Here is a 26630-nt window from a genome sequence, read left to right as displayed (position 1 = left end):
TGCCACAGACGCACACTTGGGAGTGTGTCACCCACACCTGTGTGTCACTGTTGCAAACCAAAGCGGCTTGTGGTATTGATCCCAGACTCTGCAAATAAAGACTTGGAATGGAGTCAAGATGTTGACTGAGCAAGGGTGTGCCTTTATTTATTCAAAGATGAGCAAGAGAAACCCGTAACACTGACACTGTCACACACACTCGTGTCACTCACACACGTATGTCGCTCTCACTGGTATGTTATGCTGACCTGTCCGTCACTCACTCCTTTACCCCACACGCACACCGGTATCTCACACACCTGCATGTCACACAGCCTCGGCTGTGTCTGGCGGTCAGGCAGAACAGATGTCCCACACAGACGCGCCTCACAAGCGCACGGCTGACATCATCACACGCGCGTGTATCTCACACAGTTCAGACAAGCGGTGCCTCACGGGGCGCGTCGTGGCTCCTCTCCGCAGCGCGCACTTCGTCCCCGTCTGAGGGCCGCACACCCGCCCCCCCGCGCGCCCCTCCCGCTCTCTGCCGCTCCGGGAGCACCGTGACCGCCCCGCCCCTTTCCCGCCGCGCTCAGCCTGCGCCCCCGCAGCGGGCGGAGTGGGACGGGGCGGGGCGGGGCGGGAGGGGTGCGGCCCTCCCGCAGCCCTCGCTCCGCGGGCGGGCGGCGGCGCCCCGGGCGGGCGTGGAGTGGGGGCTGCGGCGGCTGCTGGCAGCATGTCGGGATCGCGCTGCCAGACGCTGTACCCCTTCTCCGGGGAGCGGCACCGCCAGGGGCTCCGCTTCGCCGCGGGGGAGCTAATCACGGTGCTGCAGGTGCCGGACGGCGGCTGGTGGGAAGGGCAGAAGGAGGACGGGCTGCGCGGCTGGTTCCCGGCTAGCTACGTGCAGCTCCTGGAGGTAGGAGCGGGGCCGAGGGGCGGCGGGGCTGCGTGGGTGGGAGCGGCGGACTGACCGGGCCGGGCACGAAGCGCTCCGCAGCGGTCCCGTCCCGCGGGGCTCCGAGCGCCGGCACTGTTCGCGTGGCGCTGCGCCGGGACGCCCGTGGGAGCGGGCAGCGCCCCGGGGCGACCGGTGCTGTGGAGCTGCGCTACGAAACGCGGACCGCTCCGGACGCTTCTGTTTTTTCGCTGTTGCTCAACGGCAGCGGTCAGCGGAGGAGGCGATGCAGCTACTGGCAGCCATGCGTGTCCGCCAAGTGCTGGGTGAATGCCTCCTGCTCCTCTCCCTTCACTAAGCATCTCCTGGGTTGGTGCTCTGGAAGAGGTAACCCAGATATGTCCCTTCTGCTGCAGAAGCTCTCAGCTGGCAGGGCACCCTTCCAGCTCATGTGGTCTTGCCCAGAGCGCCTCAGGGCCCTGCGCAGCCCAAAGGCCGTGACCTCAGCACTAGGATGCCAGGAAGTGCTGTACCTTCTGTTGTCCTGACAGCCCTGTGGCTCGAGCAGCAGTTCCATTCCTGAAGCACTGCTTGCTCCTCAGCTGGCTTGTTTCTTTCGTTTCTGTGCAGGGAAGACACTATCACAGAATGGCCCAGGTTGAAAGGGACCTCAGGGATCATGAATTTCCAACCCCCCATCCTGCTGCAGGCAGGGCCACCAACCTCCATATTTAATAGCAGACCAGGCTGCCCCAGGCCCCATCCAGCCTGGCCTTGAACACCTCCAAGGATGGACGGGGCATTCACAGCCTCACTGGGCAGCTGTTCAGCACCTCACCACTCTCAGAAAGAGCTTCTCCCTGACATCCAACCTAAATCTTCCCCCCCTCAACTTAAAACCATTTCTCTTTGGCCTGTTGTTGTCTACCCTTTCAAGCAGTTGACTCCACTCCTGTTTATGAGTTCCCTTTAGGTAGTTTAGGCTGCAATGAGGTATTCCAGATAGGGCCTCACAAGAGCAGAGTAGAGAGGGACAATCACCTCCCTGGCCCTGCTGGCCACCCCTCTTCTGATAAAGCCCAGGATCCCATTTGCTTTCCGCGCTGCACGAGCACACTGCTGGCTCATGTTAAATTTCTCGTCCCAGGACCCCAGGTCCTTCTCTGCAGGGCTACTCTCAAGGACTGCTCCTTCCAGTCTGTATAAATGCCTGGGGTTCCTCTGGCCCAAGTGCCAAACTTCACACTTCGCTGTGTTGAACCTCATTATGTTCACCCAGGCCCACCTCTCAACTCTACTGAGGTCCCTCTGAATGGCATCCCTTCCTTCCACCATGTCAGCCGCACCACTCAGCTTGGAGTCATCAGCAAACTCGCTGAGGGTGCATTCAATTCCATCGTCGATGTCACTGATAAAGATGTTAAAGAGCACCGGTCCCAAGACAGACCCTTAGGGGACACTGCTTGTTACCGGTCTCTACCTGGACATGGAACCATTAATCAGCACCTTCTTTCTGCGGCCCTTCAACCAATTCCTTATCCATCAGGTGGTCCACCCATCAAATCCACATCCCTCCAATTTGGAGATAAGGATGTGATGGGGTCCATGTCAAAGGCCTTTTCAAGTCCAGATAAATGACATCGGTCATCTTCCCTTTGTCCACCCATGCCTCACTCCATCATAGAAGGCCACCAGATTGGGTACGCATGACCTTCCTTGGTGAAGCCATGCTGGCTCTCTTGGATCGCACACTCATTTCTCATGTGATCAAGCATGTTGTCCAAGTGGATCTGTTCCATGATCTTCCTAGGTAAAGAGGTGAGACTCACTGGCCTGTAGTTCTCTAGGTCTTCTTTGCTCACTTTCTTATAAATTGGACCTCCAGTCATCTGGAACCTTACCTGACAGCCACAGTTTTTCAAACATGATGGAGAGCTGCTCAGCAGCCACCTCAGTCATCTCCTTCAGAACCCTGGGATGCGTGCCATCTGGCGCCATAGACTTGTACACTTTCGGTCTCATGAGGTGGTCTTGGATTTGCTCTGCCCTTACAGTGTCCAAGTGTAAAATTCATATCTGCCTTCACAGTCTTTGCATTTGCAAAAGTGAAATTTGCAGCATCTCTTAGCACTGCCAGAATCTGCCGTGAGCCCATCATCCCTGCTGCCTGTGCCCCAATGTCACTCGGTCAGGCCATGGACATGGTGCTGTAGGGAAGCAGTGAACAGTGCAGTGCTTCTCAGTCACCTCTGCCTTCCAGGTTTCTGCTGGGATGCATTTCCTGCTGGGCTGTGTGTGCCCCAGGCCTTCCCCTCCAGGACATGGGGAGGGCAGGGTGCGCGGCACTGGGCAGAGCTGGATCGTTGGGTGCCTGCAGAGCAGTGTTCTGGGGGCAGGATGATTGCCTGTAGATCCGCAGTTACCCTTCTGTTTTGCCAGTCCAAATGAATATAAAAAATCTGCGGTGTTTCCATGGAGTTGCTTTTGCTCATTCTTAGCTGGCAGAATTTCCCCACTCAGCATTACAGGAGCGAGGCCAGGGACTACTCTCTGCCTCTGGAGCAGTTGAGAATTTTTGTTCTATAGTTTAGGAATGTGGGAGCCCATTTGTTTGTCAGGTTTGCCACCTACAAGATCATTTACTGAGATACGTGAATGTTTGTGGTCTCACACATTGCCAAACATTTACACATCTAACCAGGAATTTAGAAATCGTTGGAGGCAGAGTGGATCATGCAGTGAGACAAACCTTGATCAGTGGGAAGTCACACAATGACTTTTACATCATCTCCCTCTTGGAAACTCTTCCCTTCTTGCAGAGATCTGAGTGTGTCACACTGTGCTCGGTGTAGCTGACCCAAATGAAGGCACCACAGCAACCCTGTATCTTCCATTCTCTATCCTGCACGCTGACACTGGGACTGGCACGGGGGAGTTAAGAACACGTGGAGGATGGGGCCATGAGCACGATCCTCTGATCAGCACCCATGCTGGCTTTGGGTGCCCCTTTCCCACATCTTCTGGTTGTGTTCAACTCTACGTTGGGAGCAAAATTTACACTCACTGCTGTTAGGACAGGACCTCTGGTGGCTGCCCTAATAGGGGCAGTGCTCACACCATCAGGTACTGCAGCTCACAGATCTTTGCCCTGAAGGACAGCTATCTGCCAGCTCTGCTGCAGCGGGAGGTAGCAGATCGTGATCCTTGTCCTTGTATGCTGATAGCACTTGGCTCTTGTAAAGAAAAGTAGGTGTTTATGCCTTTTGGCTCACCAGGGCTGCTTTGAATGGCACAGGGAGGTAAGAAGGAGGTTTGGCATCCTCTGGTTTCCGCTCCCTGCCATTGTAGGTTGGAAGGAGCAATATGATGGCTGGGAGGTCCCGGTCATGGCAACGATGGAAGTAGTGAGAGCTGGAGAAACAGTGCAGTCTGGGGAGGATAGCTTGGAAATAAAGATGCCTCTGTGAGCTCAGGAGAGGACACAGATGTCCCAGGGCAAAAGCAATCACATGGAAGGAACGTCCTATGAGGAGAAGCTGAGGACACTTGAGTTGTCTGTTTTGGAATGATGGAGGCTCACGGAGGGAGGTACTGGTACTTTGCTCCCTGGTCACTGATGACAGGATGTGTGGGACTGACACAAAGCTTTCCCAGGGCAGGCTCAGACTGGACATGAGCAAAAAGCTCTGTACTGTGAGGGTGGTCAATGACTGGAGCAGGTTCTGAGTGGGGTGGCTGATGCCCTGTGCCCATCGGAGTTCAGGGCATATGGGTGCTTTAACTTTTGGTTAGCCCAGAAATGATCAGGCAGTTGGATCTGATGATCTTTGTAGGTCCCATCCAACTGAACTCAGGAGGTTCTAGCTCTGTGATGGGGTTCCAAGTGGACTCCCCGAGGCACAGCTGGTTGGTAGTCAGTAAGGCTGCTGTGTTCTTGCTGTCAGAATTGGAAGATGTGTCTGGAGATCACCTGGTCTTTTTCCCTTGACTTTGACCTATGAGGTTTTGAATACATTCCATAGCCTTTCTGGGTAACATATTCTAGTGCTTCTGTTTCAATGGGGTATTGTGTGTCTTAATTTGTGCCCACTGCATCTTGTGCTTTCACCGGATATCACTGAGAAAAAGCTGTCCCTTTTATTTGTTTACTTATTTATTTTTTAAACTGCCCCTCATAAGTTTTTATATGTATTGATTTTGAGTTATAGCCATGTCAGCAATGACTGACATGACTTGACAGTCTACAGCATGGATGTCCAATGAGAAATTTGTACTTGAGGTATAAAAGTAGCAAACCTTATTTTTAATATTTTTTTATTAAAGCATTTTTTAAAAAGGAAGTGAAAAAAATCATAAAGCTAGTGGGATAATTGAGCTTGCTTTCATGAAATGAATGCATCAGTCTGGTTTGATGGAAGTGGCTGCAATTCTCGGTGAGTTCTCAAGGTGTTCAGTAGGGATTTTGAATGATATTTTACTCTTCCTGTGTTTGATCCTTGAAAACAGTTGTTCACAGATGTACATACTGCCAAAAAGTGATGACATGAAGTAGTCATGGCTGTGAAGTGAGGGGTATCTTTCACTGGTAAGAGAGGGTGTAATCAAATTTCTCTTCAAGTTGAACATCTGACTGCGACTTTATAGATTCCATTAAAAAATTTGCAGGTAATCAACAATTTTGCAGGTATTTCTGTTCCCTGAAAACAGAGTTGCAAATGTACAAACAATTGTTTTTTTTGGCAACATGAAAACCTGTTCTCAAGTTTCTTTATCAAAGTGGAAAATGAGGCTGCATGTTTTTCACAGTTCTCAGGACTGCATTTAGCCTGTATGTCAAAATGTATGAAATTGTTTTTCATAACTTGAGTTTGCCATCGCTGAAGTTTCACTTTGAACATTGTCATGGCTTGAAACGTAGCACATACAAGTTGATTTCCATCATGAAGACACATGTTTGACTCATTTAAATGAGTGGCCAAATCCACCACAAAGCTGAATCTGTGAGCCATTTTTGTCTTCAAGTTCTGGCACAAGTTTTCCCTCTGATTTCGTAACTGATTTGGTTTCATTTCACAAATGATAAAATCCTTTCGGTATTTCACCTCAACACAGCCGCCTTCCTTCAGAAGAGGAAATGATGACCCCATAATCAGCACCTGCACTTCTAAGGAGCTCCTGGGATCGGTAATGATTCAGTCCCTGAACTTCATGAAATTCACAGCTTTCAGGATAATGTAAAGTGTACAACATGTGGGTCTCGATCAGTCTGCGTGTGTGTGGCAGGCCCCAGAGGTGGGTCAGCCCTGTACCGTGCCCTCCTTTGCCCAGAGTTCCACAGTCACCTACTGTCTGTGCTTGAGCTATGTGCAATCAACTCATGAAAACTAACACTAAAATCATAAAATAATGTTAAAAGGTTATGGCCTTCCAAGGTTGCATTACCAGCTGCCCAGGGCTGCATGCAGGCTGCAGGTGGCTCGTGCTTGGTTTAGGGATGGTCATGTACTTCTGCCTTCTCCTCCCTCACATGCACTTCTGTTTTGGTCTGACCTTTTGGCCACTTGAACAGAACCAGAGACTCTTAGACTGCTGCATTCTAGGGCTTGTCCTTCCTAGTCTGGTGCAAAGAGGAGTCTGTGTGTGATGAGCAATGCTTCATTGCAGTGAACACAGATGCTGAACAGGTGGAATGTGGTGTGAGGATGAGGATGTAGATGAGTGGGGATTTCTTAACAGCTGTAGGCAACAGTGTATTACCTACCCAGAGGCTCTGCACCCTACCTGCAGCAGAGATGCGTGGGATGATAATGTGCGCAGACATGGAGCAGGTCTGTGCAGCTCCAGACCTAGGATAATCCCTGGAGAAGTTTCAGCTGTCTTCCAGTTTGCCAGGATGGGTATTGGTGCAGAACAGCAGCAAGAGGTGGTGGGGGATGGGTGGGAGGTGTGGATTGTACTCCAGGACATGCTTTGTGTGGGGTCCTGTGGGGAGATACTGGCTGTTTCATCTGTCTGTTCTGGGATGCACCTTGCATGAGGATGGAGAGGTGTCATTCAGTCACATTTGCAAATGGTTTGTTTTATAATCTATTTTGGGTGCAGTTCTTTGTATTTGTGGTTAGCTGGAAATCACTTTTATGAGCAGCAGCAGTAGCAACAAATGCAAATCTGCTGATAATTGTCAGTGCAGCCATCCCCCAGATGTGAGTCTTTGTGTGAAGTACAGCATGTGCTTCCAGCCTGGCGGGAGGTGGCTGTGGAATCTGATTGAGCTGGATGGAGAAGGGCTGATCTTGTCTGCACAGCATGGCGTGCTGCAACTGTGAGATGTTCTGGAGGGAAGGAGTGGTGTGCTGTCCCCTATGCTTGGAGCACATGCTGGCAACGTTGCGTGTTACTTCTACCACCATGTAACATCCTTGGGAGAGGAACTCATCTCATGTAACCCAACCTGTGACCCATGGGCATGGGAAGTGCCAGAGGCAGAGCAAGGAGGTGGGGGCATGCTGGGCTCCAGAGCTGCTTTCTTCTTTGTGCTGAGGTAGTGATGAGGTAGAACGGGAGTGAATAGATTAATTAAAGCAGTAATACCTGTGATTTATTTGATAATGGCAGAAGAATTGTAGAGGATTTCTGCATCAAGCTGTTATCTTGTAAGCTGATGTGATCTGTGCTTAAGGAGAAACTGGAATCTGTGAGCTGATTAGCAAGGAGTATTCCACTGTGTGACATAATTCTGTAAAACAGAATTTCCTGATGCCTTCATTTCTGTATCTCTCCTCTCAAAAATCCATGTTAAAAGTCACAGGGAGCAGCAAGGGGGATGTGTGATGGGCTCAGAAACCAAGTGCAGGTGCTGCTGCTGCTTTCTCAGCTGTTCCCAGGGTAGGGACTGGCATATGTTGGAGGGATATGTGCTGTGCTGTAGCTGGAGGCTGCAGTGTTTTGGGGGCAAGGGAAGAGTTTTCAGAACTCAGTGTGCACAGCTGTTTCGGCTTCTCCATGTGATTTAACAGCCAGCCTTTGTCTGAAAGTGGATCTTAGAGGTATTTGTGATATAGCAGTGACAATGAGAACGGTCTGATATTGTTTCAAAATTTGAGAGGGTGACTGAGACTGCTATGGACAGATGTAGAGCATCCAGCTCCTCCCAAACACATTGCAGTCAGGATATATGCAGCTGTGGCTTGCACAGGCACTTTAATGGCAAAGGATAGTTTCTGATGTCTGTGACTATCTGCATCTTTTCACATTGGAGCACCTACATTTTTGGAGAATGAGAACAGAACTAAGCAGCCTATCTTCTCCTGCTAAAAGAGTGGAGAAATAATGTTTTGCTGTGAGAATATCACTTTTTGATCAGGATTTTTGAGATTTTAAAGTACTGTGGGAATGTGCAGGCTGCAATCCCTCGCTTGTAAGAGTGTCATTTGTGTGCATGGTGAAAATTATCTTCAGCTGTAGAAGTTCTAGGAAGAATTTCAAAACTGAATAGTACTGTAAATACCCCAAAATGTGTGTAAGGGGGCGTTCCTGTTGGCAGATGGGGGATTTTGGTGGGCTCTTTTTCCTTCTGGACAAGGTGAGGCGTTGCAGGATCTGTACTCATGGATGCTGTGTCTGTAGCACATGAGAACAATCAGACCTCTTGCCTTGCTGAAGTTGCGTGGAACAGAATTTTTACAAATGTTTTTATTTATCTTCAGCAAAAAGATGAAAATGGGTCACAGAAGACTTATCCTGGAAGACCCTCTTTCTACCCATGGGTTGCAAAGGGAGTCTGAAACCCATTTCACTGCAGGGATCTGCCTTGTAGATACTGAAGATCAAAAGAGTTGCATTGTAGGGGGTGGATATATAGGGAAGATGAAAAATGCAGATAATCTAAAGACTGCTTTCTTCACTGACAAATGTCCTGTTAATTCTGTGCTCTGAATGGGACACACCTCCTGTGGAAAAGCTAAGAGTGCTTTCTGTAGAGATGGTCTGTCTCATTTTCTGGTGTGGGTGCAAGATTAATGTTCAGCATCATGAGTGTTGCACTGAAAACCACATCCACCGAATATATTACATGGTGTATTACACTGAATACTTTTCAAGGAATAGTGGGAAGATGCTGCTGTCACGGGTTACCTAGATTTACCTGTGCCCGTGACAGGGGCAACCGCTCCGTAGGGCCCCCTGGACCAGAAATGATGGGAAAAAGGGGAATGGAAAAACAGCGGCAGCAATCTAAGGAGGAAAACTTATTTTACTAAATACCATATTGGAATACGAGATAACACAATATAATACAATATAATCGAGGCTAATAAATCGAACAAAACAGAGAGAGAGAGTCCCCGAAAACCGAGAGGCCTACTGTGAACTCTAGGCGACACGGCTGGAACGCTTCCCACTCCCTTGGAGTCCAAGAGAGAGAGAGTTCCAGCCTGGGAGCGAGATTATATACATCATCGTCCCGTGATTTATCTCTGGCTGCGATGTCCTCTCTGATATGTTGTTCTCCTCCGAGAGCTGAGTACTCGGGACGCTGCCATTCCATGGAACTAGAGCGTGAACCTTCCAGTGATCCATACTGCACTGACGTTATGATGTAGAATATTGACAGCAACATCACAAAACCATGACAGCTGGACACTCAGTATTTTCTAAAACGACTTTTATTTTGATGCCCAAATTGGTAAATACTTGTAAACAAGACCAGAAGATTCTTGCAGATTTTCTCTATTTGTTTCACTTTTACCTGTGTGATAATAAATGACCAGGTAGAATTAACTGATCCTTTTAATAACAACATTAAATTCTTGTTTTGTGTTTGTTGTGTTTTTTGTTTTGTTTTTTTTAATCTCTGGTTGCTCATGTTTCATGGCTCACATTATCATCATTAATGCACCTTCATTCTACGTTAAAAGAGTCTTGAATGTTCAGGTATGTATGCAGAACTTGTTTTGGTTCTTTCACTGGCTGCTGACACTAAGTACAACCTCAAAGACAGGGCATTCTGTTTTGGAGAAGTCCCATAATAATGGTAATAAAAACATGGTCCTGCAACATTTGGAGATTGTCTTTTTTATGGAAATATTTGGGACTCTTGCAGTTGTTTTTACAGTGGCCACATTATAACTTGGGCCAGAGAGTGTAATATTTCTCAAGTTCTTTGTGTTAATCCTATTGGGATGAGGAACCACTCCGATGGGCCTGGCGAGCAAGCAGCACTGCCAACTTGTGCCTTAGAATAACTGAATTAAGGCACTGATATCTCTGTCTTTGGTTTCTGGTGCTTCCAGAGTGCACTTGCTCTGTGTGGCTTTGTCATAATCCAGCACTCATGGGATGCATCTCACTGTGCATACACGACCGATTTGCTGGGAGCTTCCCAGGAGTTTGGCTTGTTGCAGTGGCTGCTCCCTGCTGTGCACACTCCATCAATGACATGAGGCTCTTCACTGGGCAGAATTTGCAGACCTACTGGGAAAACCTGAATAACCATAAAAGGCTTGACCATTGTGTGCTCTGCTCACTGTCAACTGTTAACGACAGTTTGAAGTGTCCTTGGCTGTATTTAATTACTCATTGCACTCCCTTGTATTGGTATGAGCCACTCAGTGCAGAACAGTGTGAAATCAAGACCAACCATTTCTTCAGTTGGTTTTTCAAGAGCAGGGTGCTTCAACAAGTGTTTGCATTGAAACACATGGGTATGATATTGCATAGCTGGAATGTTTACGTCATGCCACTGTGTAAAACATTACTTATTAAGTGGACCTCATGTAAAGGACTAGTTTGTGGCAGGAAGCCCAGGCCATCAGCTGTGCAGATCTGCACTGTGCAGTGCAGCACAGAGGCCAGCCCTCTGCAGCATGCAGCTGCAAGCAGAGCAGGGGGTAGGTATGGGCAAGCAGCGACCAGTAGGAGCCCCTGGCACACCTGCCTCCGCAGCCACAGTGCACTTCTGTCTGATAATACTGGCTTGGCTTGAGGGACAGGGCAGGCTGCATGAGGGTTGCAGAGCTGCTGCTGTGTGCTGTTGGCCAGAGGACTTCCTCTATGGACGCTGTGGTCACCGTCTGGGGGAGGCACTTGCTCCTGCTGGTGACCCAGTTTTCCGCATGATGCTGTTAAAATAGCTTTTATATCAGTCTAGTACATTTGTGGTTAGCCTTTTTTACTGGCAAATTCTTAAAGGATGCAATGGGCTACTCAGGAAATACCACTCCATATTTTGTAGAACACCTACAGCAGTGGCACAGGCTGGCACATTCTTGTCTTTTTCATTGCTTGTGAGCAGTCCCTCTCCAGTTTTCAGTTGCTTTGGAATGAATTTAGGCAGACAGACAGGTGACATTCAGAGGCCTTTGGTCACTGATGTTTGGGTTCCTAGGGAGGCACAGAACCGAAGGTCAAAACTACTTCCTTGGTATTGCTGGGGAGTGGTCTGGCACTTCATCTTGTGCATCCAGTTGGTAACAGTAGACTATGCAGAATCTTCTTGAGCAGCAGATTTCTCCACTGTGATGCTGGCAGCAAAAGCACCATGGTCTTCCAGGTTTGTTTGTACAGATTTCTCAGCTCTATGGCATCTTGAAATAGCCCTCTGCACCTTGCTACTGTGGTGTCCAAGCTGTAGCAAAAAAAAAAGTGACTTCAACATTAGCTGTTTTGTCTTGTATCACTGTTTGCATTTGTATTGATCAGTTCTGTGTCTGTCTGTTTTTTTTTTTTTTTTTTTTTTGTTTTGTTTTTTTCTATTGGGGAAAGGTAATTAAAAGTTTTAGAAGACCTGGGAGGGGTCAGGTCAAGGTCTGGAAGGAAGATGTGTGAGAGAGCTTTCCATGGCTGTCTCACACGGTGCTCCAAGGCAAGGAAAACAGCTGATGTGGAAGCTGTAGAGTGTCTTCCTGGCACAGTTGTATTGTCCTTTGCCACTCCAACAGCAAATCCAGAGCTGAACAGCATTGCTGGTAGTGCTGCCAGAAGATGGGTGATGCTGCAAGGCACATTACATAGAAAAAAAAAACAAACAACAAAAGCTGTCTCTGGGTTGCTTATATCACCTCTAATTGTTAAGTTATCCCATTAGCACTGTGTCTTAGTCTTTGAAGTATCTTCTTGCACTCATCTAGTCCAGGAATGGATAAAAGGGAGAATGGCTTGAGAGGGCCATGAAGATGCTCAGAGGGAACACCTCTCCTGTGAAGACAGGCTGAAGAAGCTGGGCTTGTTCAGCTTGGAAAAGAGAAGGCTGCTGAGGGACCTCATTGTGGCCTTCCAGTATGTAAACAGGAGGGAAATCAACTTTTTACTTGGGTAGATAGTGACAGGACAAGGGGGGGTGGTTTTAAACTAAAGGAGAGAAGATAAGATTTTTGTTAGAAGATTTTTCCCCTGGTACTCCAGAAAGTTCCTTTAAATTGGCCGGTTGGAACTGTTTCCTCTTCCTAATCCTTTCTAGTTCACCTATTCAGCACTCATTCAGGTTCCCAAAACAAAACTGCAGTTGCTGTGTGCCCACATGCTTCTCCTTGAACCACATGCCACAAAGCCACAAATTGAGATCTACAGTGACAAGCTGCTGCTTAGCAAAAGCAGTTGCAAAGTGAACAGTGTTTGTGTGCTGCAGAGGTGAGGCTGGGTTGTAGAAAGGCAGCGTCACAAGCTGGCAGATTTCTGGGAGGAGAAATTGAAATTTGGAGGGACAGAGATTGCAGGGGGTGGCAGAGAATAAAAGATTGAAGAGTGAATTTGATTATTGATATGGAAAAGTGCCATATAAAAACTGCACAGAAGATACTTCCATGGGGTGGGGAAATGCTCAACTCAGAAAGCAGCAGGCAGAAACTGGATTGATGAATGCAATGTATTTTGCAGTCCCAGGGAAATCTTTGTACTGTTTGCAGAATTCTTTTTAAAATTCCTGCTGAGGGCTGTGTGTAGTACATGGCTGAGTAGTTCCAGCACTGCCCTTGTAACAAGCTGCCTTAGCAGCAGATTTGCTTCTCTTGTGCCAGCTTCTGTATAATAGGACTAATTCATTACCCAAGGCCAAGTAATCACTCTCAATAGCAAGATTTAGAGGAGAGCCTATGACTTATCTCATTGTGCTATGAACTGCTGATTATCAGTGATGGCTGGCACCAAATGAAGACTGGAATTGAACCTCAGTGTGTTATGGGATGAAGAATGGAACTTCAGGTATTTCGAAGACAAAATCATGTTTAAATGATCTATGGGTCTGTTTTGGAAGACTGTTTTGATTGCCATCTCAGCTGCACTGCCCCAGGCATTGCTGTACTCCTTCACTTCTACACCCTCTGCTCCTGACCAGTTTGATTTACCAGAGCTGAAAAAGACTACAAAATTATAAAATCAGAAAGGCTGGAAAAGATCATTAAGATCACCAAGTCTAATCATCCTCCCATCACCACCATGCCCACTAAACCATGTCCCTTACTGTCACATGTGCACATGTGCTTGCTCCCTCCTTCTGGATATCCAAATGAACACCACGCCAGTATGATCTAGGAAGCATGGGGACTGCCAGCTCCTATGTGACCATGACCAACAGCACAGTGTTCACCACAATCCCTTCTGCAGGCCAAAAGCTGCTCCACACAAATCTGGGCTGAGAGACAGTTTGCAGCCATTTTAGATAAGCAGATCATCTTGTTATATCATTTGCATGAGTGTCACATGGGAAGCTGCCCACATCTTGTCAGTTCTGGCCTGCAGACTGTTTACTTGGAGAGCTGGGCTGCCCCAGCCACAAACTGACAGTGCCACAGCCTCGGTTGCACAGATAACCTCTTGGGAAGGCTGCTTCTGCCTCCTCATTTCCCTTTCTGCTGACCTCAGTAGACTTTGCATTAGGCTTGGTGTCTCAGGAACCAACAGGTCTCATTCCTTTCTCATTGTTAATGATAAAGAGGAGTGTTGGCACTGCTTTTCGGTGCTTTGGTAGGACTGGAGGTGTTGCTGGTGCTGGTATGCATCTGAGTGCTGTGAGCTGAGTCTTGTGCAAAATATGGGCTTCTGGACTTTGCACTTAGAAAGATGGTGATTCTTAGAACACAGAGGATGAAGCTGGCTGCACTGAATGGGGTGGCTTTGTGCTGAACAAGATAATGAATCTCTGGAAATAGCTCTTTTGTGACTCTAGGATGAGAAATATGAAAGCAGGAATCTCTGTACTCTTTGTGTTAGCACTGATTGGTGTTCTGTGAGTGTGCGTGCGTGAGTGTCCCTGATTTATGCAATGTTTTTAAAGTCACATGCCTGAGCCTCCTCCTCCCTTATCCCTTGTGCTGCCTTTTGCAGCATGTCTGCTCCTGAGCTCTGACAGCACCACTGGATTCAGCAGATGTTCCCTTCCAGCCGCTGAACAGGCGATCAGGAGCTCCAGTCTGTTTCCAGCCCCACTGTCAGCCTCCAGAGCAAGTGAATTTCCAGTACAGAAGTTCATTTGCCTTGCAGTGCTGGAGGATCCAGTGGAGGGCAGAGAGCTGGAAAGCCTTTTTCCCCCTCCCCATGGTAGGGAAGAATGCTGGGGAGGTTACTTGGAACTGCTGTGCTCAGGCTCTTCCCTCACTGCTGGAATGGAAGGTTTCCTGCTCACCAATACTTATGCAATCTTTTTTTTTTTCTTTCTTTTTTTTTTTTTTTTAAAAATCCCCTTACAGACTTCATGCTTTGCCCTCCCTGCACCTTCATCATTAGTGCTGGTAAAGCTTCAGGAGAGGGCTATTGCACCCTCTGCATTCCTCAGAAGCAGTTATGTGCTCAGGGTGCTGCGATTGCCACTGGAATGTTGATATTTTTATGCCTTCTCTAATGCCGTAGGTGAACCAGCCAGAGAGCTGGGTCTGGGTGGGAGGTGATACAGCAGACAGCCTTATCTTTCAACATATAGGGGCTCATGAATTGCAAAGGATTTGTGCCTGAGGGCACAGCATCTCGGAAGGGTAGATTTTTGCATGGGGATTTTAATCTGCTGAACCTGCCCATTCATAGAGCTGTGTGCTGTCACTGCTGGTTTGGATGTTTGAGAGTAAACTAATTGCAAGTTCTGTTTGGTAAATCAATCCCCTGGTCCTTTTGGACCTCTGATAATCCAGACTATTGTCTCTCTTGTGTGTTATCTGAATAGGAGAGCGATCAACCTTTGTCTTCTGCAGCCTATTGACTACCCGGCTGGTCACAACCCATGCCACTCTTTAGAGCTACTGGTTGAAAATTTCGACTGAGGAGAGATTTGCAGTCCAAACAGTTTCTTCAGTTTCATTGTGTAGAGACAAATGTATTTTATTTCTCTGATAGGGTGCCATTGTCCTAAATTGTGACACTGTGCCTGAAAGCTTCACCCTCCCCCACAGTCAGTGTAACTGCATTCAGTTGCCACATCAGCAGTAGGAAATCTACTCTGCACTCTACAAGAGTGGCTGCTGTGGGAAGACTGTCCCTGCAAGGATTCAGGCTGCCATGTGTGCATGCACTGCCTGGATCTTGGCAGAAATCAGTTCAAGTTTTCTCCAAATGTGGTTGCTTGCAGGAGTGGGTATGTGCACGCACAAGACTTTCTGCAGTACCCCGCAGGAACTTGCATCTGTGGTCCATTCTGTTCTCTGGATAACTGGAAGAGAGACTTTGTGCAGTTACATTGCCACAACTGCAAGAAGTGAGACCAGCAATACAGATTGCTGGGGTTGGTAGTAAAGCACCAACACTGCAGCCTTGCAGGGCTTATCCAAAAAAAAAAAAAAAAAAAAGCCGATGTGGCCTTTATTGATGAATACTCTGTTGAAGTTATCTGCTACAGAAGTGCTTGGACAAAGAACCACTTACAAGTTAACGTTGGCAACCCATTCCAAGTGTTTTTTTAATGACTGCTTTATGATGAGAGGTAATGGCCTTGAGTTGCGCAAGGGGAGGTTCAGGTTGGCTGTTAGGAAACATTTATTCTCCATAAGAGTGGTGAGGTATTGCAACAGGCTGCCCATGGGTGTGGGGGAGTCCACATCCCTGCAGGTGTTCAAGAAACATGCAGATGTGGCACTGAGGGCTGTGGCTTAGTGGGTATGGTGGGGTTGGAGTAGATGATCTTACAGTGATTCTGTGACAGTCTACTTGTGTTACCTTGCTATCTAGTGCTTATATAGCGTTCTGTTGTGTTCCAGGCAGTCACTTTCAGTCACTCAGAGACGTATGCCAATATCAATCTTTAGTCCTTTTTTTGAAAATAGAGGTGATGTGGGCTGACAGCTTTTGCCTTGCTCTGTGTGATGGAGGGCTGCAGAGTGGTTCTATTGCTTATTTAACAGTGTAGCTCCCAGCACCTCTTGGTGGCATCCATCTGGGGCGTACACCTCTGCTGAGAAATGCAGCACGAGATTTGTTAAGACTGTTTGGCTTCAGTGCAATAGACAGCCGTCAATGAGTAGTTCTACCTGCCATGTCAGATGCCAAGCATACATTTTTAGGTCATAATTAGTAGTCATTGCCTCCCCTTTGTTCAAATAACATGCAGCTGGAAGGGTAGCTTGTTATAGCTTGAAAAGCAGTACATCTAAAATCCATATAAATACCCCCTTTTATTTTAACAAACTAGTTTACTGCTAAAGCTCTGATATAGCCCGTACACCCAAGCTGTATTATTATGCTCTTTTTGTGATGTAAATTACGACTGCCTAAATTGTCTTAGCAGAATTTTGCCAAGGAATCAATCATTGCAACACAGGACACAATTTTTCATTTGTTGTAGACTTTTTCCTTTATTTATGATGTTCTCTTCCTTGATAATTTCTACATGTAATTCTCAAGGTGAGACATTTATTTCTAAGTTTCTATGCCCCTCTTTGGCATTGGCTCAGTTTTTTCCCTCTGTCTGCTCGGCATCAGCTTGGCATCAGCTCCAGCAGTAGGAAGGCAGCTTCTTCAGTTGAAGGAGTTAAATATATCACCCCAGAAAAGAGCAAGCCAGATCTGAAAGCTGTTCCTGTGAAACTAAATTTGATCTTGGCCATGCCTCCTATCTAAGGAGTTTCTGTTTCAGTGCAGACCATGCTCAGAGCATCCTGAGAAAAAGGTTTTCAGCTTCAGAGATTCCTTCTTTGAGGAGCACAAGATGAAGGATGAGACCCATAAGTTACAGCATAGATGTTGATTCTCTGTATTTTTAAACAATATTATGTTGGAGAACAGTAACTAACATTAATTGAATATTAATGAGATGACCTCCCATATTTCCCTCAAATAATGCAGGCTTTGTTTTTCTTCACATTGTGAGATCCTGCAGCTGTGTGGGATTCACCAGGGGAATGAATAACTTCTGCAATCACACCAACTATTCGCTCTTAATCCAGTCAATTACAGAAACATGGGATGGACAACAGAAAGCTTCTGTGGCAGGAGCACTTCTGCACCAGAAAAGGTGGGGAGTGACAGAACCTTAGCGTGAATGCTGTGGGAAGGGTCACAGATGCAACACAGACCCTGCTGATCTTTGTCCGTCAGCTCTCACTGTTCTGGTTCAGCAGCTGTCGCTGTGATACTGAGTCCAATGCAAGGGATGTTGAGGCTCAGGATTTGGTTGTCCCCTTGGTGCCATTGCCTGAGTGGCTTTGGCAGGGTGGAAGGTTGGTTTGGTGTGGTTTGGTATGGCCTGCCCTCCAGCCCACATTTGGCAACAGGCCCATGCAGCCCCTGTAGCCTCCCTTTGTGAACCAGGTGTCTTAGCAGGAGGTGACTGTTTTCCTGGTGCAGCTTTCTGCAGAGTGAGCTTGCAGGGCTACCAGAGCCTGTTCAAAGCTTGGGTGGACACTCTTCAGGACAGCTCCAGGCCTGCTGGCGCTGCTGCTGGGGCCACACAGTCTGGACTCAGGGTCACATGACAACAGATGCAAGCTCCTCCCTTGCCTCTCTAGAGGTTTGGTGCTGGGGTGAGGCCTGCTGAGCACACAGCCAGGGATGAAACGGGTCCAGCCACAACCAGGCTCCTCTGAGGAGGAGTTTGGAAACCAAGGGGTCTATTCTAAACCTTGTGCTGTGTAGGAGGACCACATGTATTTGATAGCTCTTGCTGAGGGAGCCTCATGCTTTATTAAAAGCTACAGAAGGAGGAGACTGTTAACCACCACCTCTTGCAGCATGTGAGCAGCTTGAGGGCAGGAAGTTGGTTATAGGGCTTCTCTTGTTCTGAGAAGACTCAAACTTAAGAGATCTCAGTTCCTGAGGAGCACATTAGCTGTCAGGCTGTGCCCTGAAAATCCTCCTGCTTGCATGTGCTGGCTGTGCTGTCAGTGGGTAGGAGCCCAGGGGCCACAAGAAGAGCAAGCAAAGGGAATCCGCGGGGACTGCAGGTTGCTTTGAGGCCTGTTTCTGATGTGATGGTCCAGTGTAGGCAGACAGGTGAGCTCTGGAGGAAAAGCATCCCAGTCTAACATGCAGACAGCAAAGCATAACTTCACCTTACCTTACTTCAGAGAGACAAAACAGTTACTCAGATTCCTTTACAGTCAGATGAGAATAAGTTATATCTGAGTTGAGCTCTCCCAGTGATTTTTCAGATGTCCTGCCTGGAGAAGCTGAATCTTCCATTTCTCACCAGCGGTTATGGGGCACAGCTGTAGACACCTGTGTTCACTCAGATGAACTCTGCAGTGCTGTACCCAACTGGAAAGTTTCACCAGCTGAGTGTTGATGTCCCTACACTCAGAACTCTATGACCCTTTCCATGAGGAGGCACACTGAAATGCAGTTCTTGTGTCTTGCCAAACTGTTCTTCCTATTGCTAACTCAAAGTTCTGGAGCTTGAGAGAGTTGCTGTCATTCTGTAGTCTGAATTTAGCATCTGTTCTGCATTATTATGCTTCTCTCCTAGGCGTGAGGCCAAGGCTGGCATTTGGTGGCCTGGAGGAGGTGGGACCTGCCTGTACGTGTAGTGCTATGCTAGGGCTTCTGACTCCTTTCTGTTGCAGCAGAACATGAAAATGCAATTAGTTTTTTTACCAGACAAAAAGTGTCTCTCAGGTATAAATCGTAACTGTTTTGGTTTTCTTTTTGTTTTGTTTTCTTTCTGTGTCTGTGTCTCTCTGAGCCTGACACAGGTATTCAGGCAAGGGGGTTCAGTCCCACAGAAGTCAGAGGGGTTGTCCCGTGGACTTCATAGCACAGAGTAGTTTCAGTTTTGGATGGGCCTTCATAGATCGTCTGTTTCAATTGCCCAGCAACTTCAGGGCTAACCAAAAGTTGAAGCATCTTACTGAGGGCATTACCTAGATACCTCAGCAACCCTGACAGGCGTGGGGCATCAGCCACCTCACTCAGAACCTGTTCCAGTCTTTGACCACCCTCACAGTACAGGGCTTTTTGCTTATGTCCAGTCTGAGACTGCCCTGGTGCAGCTTTGTGCCATTCCCACACATCCTGTCATCAGTTCCCATCGGTTCTTCTCCTCAGCAGTTACAGACAGAAATGAAGTCACTCCTTGGCCTCCTCCTCTTTATACCATATTACCCAAGTGTCATCAGCCTTTCCTCACAGCATGTGCCTTCCAACTCTTCTACCAGCTTTATTGTCCTCCTCTGGATGCTCTCCAGTGCCCTAATGAGCTTTTTATACTGTGGAACCCAGAATTTCACAAAATACTCCAGGTGAAGCTGTGACAGTGGACTTCTATGCACAGCTTCAGGAGAGAAGTGGTGCAGAAGGTGAGGTACTCTGAAAAGGGCAAGCAAGCTGTTGACTGACATCTCAGGAGCTTTCTTTTTTGCGTATTCCTTGGAGGGCATTTACCTTGCTTCTGGATCAGCTGTATCAAAAGCTGTGCTGCAATGCTCCTCTGCTTTTTCTTTTTTTTTTTTCTTTTTTTTTTTTACAGTTTTTTTGCAATCCCCAGCTTTAGATTTCCTCGACCACAAGTAAGATTGTGGTTCCTGTGCAAGCTGTTCGCAGGTTCATGTGGAGAGGGTTATAGCCTAGGAACTACTTCTCTATACCTCTTCAAGGTAATATTGTCCATGAAAGAGCAGAGGTTGGCCTGCAGAAAAAATGTCATTTACTCAGTGTTAGGTGTACTGGAGTGCTTTACTTCTGATTGCTGGTAACTTGATGTGCTTGGGCTTCATTTAAATGTAATGTATGTCCTTAGTTTCCTGCAGTTAGGATGACCATTGATTTTGCTAATGTGAAGATGTTCAGTTTTCTATTGGTAACAAGCATGCCTAGTTTCTTTGCATCGGCATGAGTGTCATTCATCCCACTTATCTTAAAACATTTAAAAGAATATAAATTTCCACTAATCAGTTCTTTACAATGAAAAGGAGAAAAATACCTGGGGCTGTTGATGTGAACTGTATTAGAAATTCCTTTTTGGAATGGACTGCATTAGATTTGGATATTAACTTTTGGATATCTGCTTGAACTTGTGTGTGCAGTTATTTTACATTTTTTTCTGGAACTTTCTTTTGTATTTGGTTATTCCTTCTAAAGAAACAGCCACTGAGGATGAAGTCCTTTTTCCTTAGGACAGGATGTTTGAGCCAGGAAATGTTAATAGATGTTACTAATAGACAGAATAATAGACAAAAATATTTTCCTAATTTTTATGGACAAAAATTAATTTGCAAATAACCTTCTCAAAATTTTACTTTCAAGTTCTGAAAATCTGAAGTTAGGATTCACAGGTTTTTTATTTTTTCCTTCTATCATCTTAGTAGTAAAAGAAAATTAATTATCTAATCTCATAATAAGTATCCTGTCACCTAAAATTACCTAACATTTCAATTAATTGAAATCTTTTACAAATTTCACCTGTGAAGATTTTATCTCAAACTCCATCTGGGATTGTGAGTTAATATGATTAAATAATTTAAATTTACAGTCACCATATCCTGTACGTACTAACTTTTCTAGCCAGTAAATAAAGTCATATATCAAATACAGTCTGTTATATTACAGAAAAGCTTTATGGGATGTATTCTAGTATTCTAAAAATACATGATAACAAACGATTCTGGGCTTATTTACAACTGGACAGAACAACTGACTGGAATGAGGAGCTGGATGTCATGATCCCTTCAGGTTCCTTCCAGCTCAGGATGTTCCAGATACATTGTGATTCTGTGAGCAGGTGCTGTGGCTGCGGCTCTGGGCTGGAAGAAGAAGCAAGCAGCTCTGTGTTTCAGCCCCGACAGAAACCCTCAGCTGTAAGCGTGTGTGCGCTGTGCTGCCTGAAGCCTTTGGCAGAGACCACTCTACCACATGGGCTTAGAACAAATCCAAGGTCACTGATCTGCAGAATCCTTTGTATAATGCAGCACAGGCTTGGATCTAGGATGGTAGAGGTTCACAGGTTTCCTTAAAAACAGACTTTGTATCTCTGTTGCTCAAGTGCCTCCATTTCTACTGGCATTTTCTGAGGCCGTTATTTATGTGGGCTGAGGAAGTTCTACTGGATCACTCCAGAAGCTTGTCTCCTTCAGAGTGGGCTGAAGAAGTCCTCTCACATTTGGCTTATGAAAGCAAGTGAAACATGACTGATCTCAGAAATGACCGGAGAGCAAAACTGACCCCAGGCCCTCTGTGTTCTTTCAATCTGTTGTGGTTCGTGTCTCAATAGGGAGATATTACTGGTTTGGCTGATGATAGTTGAATGACTTGTATTTTTTCATAAGTGTCAGGATTAAGGAGAGGTAAAACCCACTCCACAGTGATCTCTGGGGCCTTGTTTTCTGTTGCTGTAAGTGTAAATGGTTGTTCTCTCAACAAAATCCATTACCCTCCTAATAAATTATCCTCTAGGACAGGAATGAGTTAAACAGTTTTTCAGTAATTGCAAAACTTTGGCATCACAGGCCTATAGAGGAAAATGGTTTGTGATAATTATTAAAGACTGCAGTATGCATGCATTCAGTAAGATCACATACTCCCCCCCCCCCATTCTGTAACTTTCAGTTCTAAGTGTTGGCCTTTCCTCGGTAGCATTTCCTTACATTAGATATTGTTTTCATTACACAGTCCCCTACTTTAAATAATATTTCCATTTGCTAAACAAGTGAATACATTCCAAGTCACCTCAGGGAACATCTGCATAGTGTGATCTTTGAACATACTTGCCCAGGGAATGTATGCATATTGTACTATAGTCATAGGCTTACTCCTCTGCTCCATGCAAGGCTTGATGATGTGTATATTATTTCTGAAAAGCAGTTATCTGGTCTTTCTTTAAGGAAGTTCAAGCTGAATCTTTCTGCCTGCAACTGAAAACTGCAATGCATTTTTATCCTGCCTATTATGAACAGGAAAAGAAACCATACTTTCTCATATTTTTTCTTTCTTTTTTTTCTTTTCTCTCTTTTTTTTTTTTTTTTTTTTTTTTTTTTTTTTTTTTTCAGCAGCTTTGTGGCATATCTGAGATGCTCCCTTCTTGCATGTTTCTCCTCTATATTAAACAGCCTTTCCTCTTTCATTTCATGTCATTTCTTCCAGGTCTCTGGCTTTTACTCTGTTCTGGATGACCCAGTTTTTCGTATCTTGAAGAATGAAGTTCAGACCTTGGCACAAAATCCAGCCTACCAGGTCCATATCGATCAGGTGGCTGTCTTGTTTTCCATCTTACACTAGTGTTCAGGCAGATGATCAAACTCATTTAACAGATCTACCTGTGACAAAGTGCTGTAGGCTTTTAATTATATCTTCTTTTTCTCTTCTCAGAGTCCATTAAAAATTAGTAAACAATTTATTCAGCTTTTGTTCTAGAAATTGGAATATAGACCGGCTGCTTCATGACTTCTTCTCCCATTTCTACAAGTGGGATTGTGTGTTTTGCCTTTTCGGTGTTAACTCTCCATCTGTGATTCTCTACTAATTCTCAGAGGTGATAGCAAAGGCACTCATATTTATGAGATGGTTCTTTAAAAGTCTGACTGTAAAGCTGAATCCCAAAAACAAAATTAACATGCTGGATGTAAAACAACCAAGTAGACAGATTTGCTTTGCCCATTTTGAGAAACAGCATGGGTTGGTGATGAACCTTGAGTAAGCAGCAGGCTGTAGTGTCCGGACACTGTAAGAATGTATCCTCACTGTGGGACAGAATAAGAGGAAAATGATCTGGGACTGTCTGTTGACAACTGGCTGAAAGGAAGCCAGCAGTGTGCCCTGCTGGCCAAGAAGGCCACTGACATCCTAGCTTGTATCAGCAGTAATGCAGTCAGCAGGAACAGGAGGTGATCATCCTGTTGTGTTAGCACTGGTGCGGCTGCACCTTGAGTACTGTGTTTACTTTTGGGCCTTTCACTGCAAGGAAGACAGTGAAGCCCTGAAGAGTGTCCATAGAAGGGCAATGGAGGTGTGAGGGGTCTGGAGCACAAGTCTTATGGGAGCAACTGAGGGAACTGGGATTGTAAAGTCTGGAGGAGACTCAGGGGAGACCTTATGGCTCTCTGCAACTCCTTGATAGGTTGTGGCAAGATGAGGATCATCCTCTTTTCCCAGGTAAGCAGTGATAGGATGAGAAGTAATGGACTTAAGTTGCTCCAGTGAAGGTTCAGATTGGATAGCAGTAAAAATTTATTCTCAGAAAGAGTGGTGAGGCAATGGAATGGACTGCACACTGAGGTGGTGGAGTCACCATGCTTGGAGGTGTTCAAGGAAAGGGTAGGTATGGCACTGAGGACATGGTTTAGTGGACATGATGATGATGGGCTGATGGTTGGATCAGAAGATCTTCATGGTCTTTTCCAAGCCTAATGATTCTGTGTTTCTTTAGTCCCAGGCCTCTTCCAAATGAGTACATTCAGTTCACAACTGCATTGAGCTTTGTATACAATGGTGATCAGGTCTGATGCACTTGGTGCCTTTGCCTTCCTTTGTATAGCTGAAATAACACAAAGTCAAAATTGCATTTAAACTTTGATGTGCTAATAGGTGATTTCTGTGTTTGCTCATTCTGTAGCTAAGACACATGGGCTGAAGCTTACCTGGAATAGCAAAAGCTGTGAATTTCACAGAAATTCTGATATCTGGGGTCAGCCCTGAATTTTGTACAGCTACGTCTCATTCCATGTCAAAAACAGTAATGCCATGACATGTTTCATCAGTGATGCTTGTCACTGCGTAGAGTCCATGTTCACCAGTAGAACAGCTTTGCTCCAGGTGGAAAGGAAACCTCTGGTGGTACATGCAACATTACAATTTGCACTATTTCCCAGAAAAACTTGATTTCCCAGCAAAAATCTATTTCCTACACACACCACTACCATATTGGTTGTCCATTAGCATACCCCTGCTTTAAGACCAGTCTTTTTTCCAAGAACTGCCAATTTGGGGTGAAGCACCCTCATATACTAGAGGCTTGAAGTCTGGGCAAGTCCAATTGGGAATGGAGTGTCAAGAGGGAAATATGGCAGTTTTAAAATGGGGGAATTTGTTAATTTCCTCTATATCAGTATTAGTGGAAGGGAGGAGTGACTTGACAAAGGGGTGGTCCAGTGATGCTATGTTCGTCTGAGGTTGTGCTCAGTGTGGAGCACATCATAAGTCATCGATGACTGTTTCCCAGGATTTCTCTCCCACAGGCTGGCTTTTGGGCTGTTTTGTTGTACTTGCATTTTTCCGAGCTGAATCTTGTTATTTCCTGTCCATGTTTCTCCCTGCTTTACTTCATTGTGTGCGTCTGTCCTGGCTGCAGCCGATCAGCTCTGACTGATGGCTCCTGCTGTCCTGGACCTGCTTGGCTGCAGCAGCTGGTGCTTTCTTTCTAGTGCCTTTGTCATTGCTAGTATCTGCAGCCCTTCCCACTGCCTGCAGTGTGCTGGGTTCAGTGTTATTGTCTTATATGGACTGTTCCAGGACTAAATGAATTTGAACCAGTGACCTGGTTTCTTTTCTCAGGTAGAACTCTTGCACTTTGAAGTTTCGTTTCAAAGAGGTAAGCTGTACAAATGAGATCTGAACTCCCTTTGGAGCAGCAGCTCTGAGGACAAGAAACTGAGGTTTATCAGATGCTTAAATGCTCGAAGTTACACTACTAGTTAGGAAGTATACATGAACAGACATGTCAGTGGTGAGATGTCAGAGGTAAGAGGCATCTGTGTTGTCACAGATGGCCCAGTCTGTTGAAATGTCAGCTCACTTCACAGTCCTGTGAATGTGGCATGTGGGAAAGACCTGGGCATCCTCCTGTGTATCAGGCGGGCCATGGGAGGATCAGAGCCCCTGGGCAGGGAAGCCTGGGGGAGACATTGGCCACAGAGCACTGTGAGGGTCCTTATGGGCTGTGGCATGGCCAGCCCTCACCCAGTGGCCAGGCCCTGGCTGCTCAGCACACAGAGGGTCGGTTCCAGAAAGCTGATGTTGCTATCTTACCTGCACCTTGTGTTCACACTTTTTTCCACACCTGTATTGGTAAGAAGTTTTAAAGTGAATATAGCGTCCTGTCATGCCAGCAGACATCTCTGTCCATTCTGGTGTGTCCCGGAGCCCCAGCCCTGCCCTTGCTGCCGACGTCCTGTCCTGCAGGCCCCTCCTGCCAGCCACACTCTGCCGGTCTGGCGGAGCCGCGACTGGGATCTCCCCCCAGGGCAGCCACTGTCTGTTAGCGTGTCTGGCTGCTGCCTCTCCAGCTGCAGCCCATCCGCCTGTCTGTCCTTGGTGCTGGTGGGGGCAGTGGAAGACACAGCCCTGGGGACTCCAGCTGTGGCAAGTGCTGGGCACTGCCTCCTCGTCTTGCCTTTTGTTTGTTTGCACATTTATGAAGAGTTTTACTGTTTGGTAGCTGCAAAAACAACAGCTCAGTGCCATGTGTCTGTCCAAGAATGCTTTACTGCAGACTTACAGGCAACAACAGTTACATTCCCCGCGCCTGTGAGGGATTATGAGGGAGTGTGCAGGAATGTGCATCTGGCAGCACTTTGTCTCTTGGCCATTTCATTGTTTTCTCTGCATCTGAGGTTCCCAAAGTTTTGGTCATGGAGGGCCATTTAATCTAGGGAATATCAGGTCAGGGCTGCACAGCAGATTTCCTCTGCAAGGAAGCACCACTCCAGAAAAGCAAAGGACAATTGAAAATAAAAAGTCCCATCCAGGCTGCGTGCAAGAGTAGGTAGGAGCTTTATTTGATCTACCACAGCTACAGGGAGAAGCAGTTTTCATCTTAAAGTGCAGGAAAATGTAGCAGCAGCATGCCAGAGCCTTAATAACTCTGCTGAAGTCCTGGGGCCAGGAACAAAATCTGAATCAACGATTCCAATTTTAGTTTAATTGCAAAGATTTTGAGATAATGTTTCCAATAAAAGTATCTTTTTAAACATGCAGATCATCAACATAGGTTTCTCTGCAACTCAGTCTCAATATTCTTCCGAAAAGAGAGAGGATATTTGCAGTCATTAAATAAGTAATTAAATAAAAATACCAACCACTAATGCGCATTGTGACAATCTCAGAATATCCTTTAATTAACCTCTCTCAAAAGGAGAATACAGCTGTGGAGGTCACAAACTCTTTGGTGTTGCTTTCACTTCTTTCCTTAACCTGCAGTTTTTTACTTGGTACAAAATGTTTATGCAAATATCCCTTGCTGACAGATGAGGTGAATGATGCCTGAGCTTTGCTGTGTGTGTGTGCATCTGTATAATTTTAGGGAGAATCCCTTCCTTCTGAAGAGAACAGATGCAAGCTGTGGGCTGTGACAGGGCTATTTCCTCACTCCTGGGAAGCTACAGAGCACAGCAGCAGAATTGTGCTCATTAAAAACATG

The 26630-nt window shown here is 46.3% G+C and overlaps 1 protein-coding gene across 5 annotated transcripts in view; it reads left to right on the top strand.

The window, feature by feature from the left end:
- The first annotated feature begins 618 nt into the window (after positions 1–618).
- GAS7 (growth arrest specific 7) overlaps positions 619–26630 on the top strand; it is a 104655-nt gene continuing 78643 nt past the window's right edge. For 4 of the 5 annotated variants that reach the window (XM_072351633.1, XM_072351631.1, XM_072351632.1 and 1 more), the window contains exon 1: positions 619–898. In XM_072351633.1, coding sequence (XP_072207734.1) covers positions 716–898 — 183 coding nt within the window. In that variant the 5' untranslated portion in view covers positions 619–715. The remainder of the gene's footprint in view (positions 899–26630) is intronic. The other variant, XM_072351634.1, reaches the window with a different exon arrangement.

This window comes from Excalfactoria chinensis, chromosome 17 (assembly GCF_039878825.1).
Source record: "Excalfactoria chinensis isolate bCotChi1 chromosome 17, bCotChi1.hap2, whole genome shotgun sequence".
NCBI lineage: Eukaryota > Metazoa > Chordata > Aves > Galliformes > Phasianidae > Excalfactoria > Excalfactoria chinensis.
Note: the sequence above shows the minus strand (reverse complement) of the source record. Positions and strands in the feature narration are given on the sequence as shown.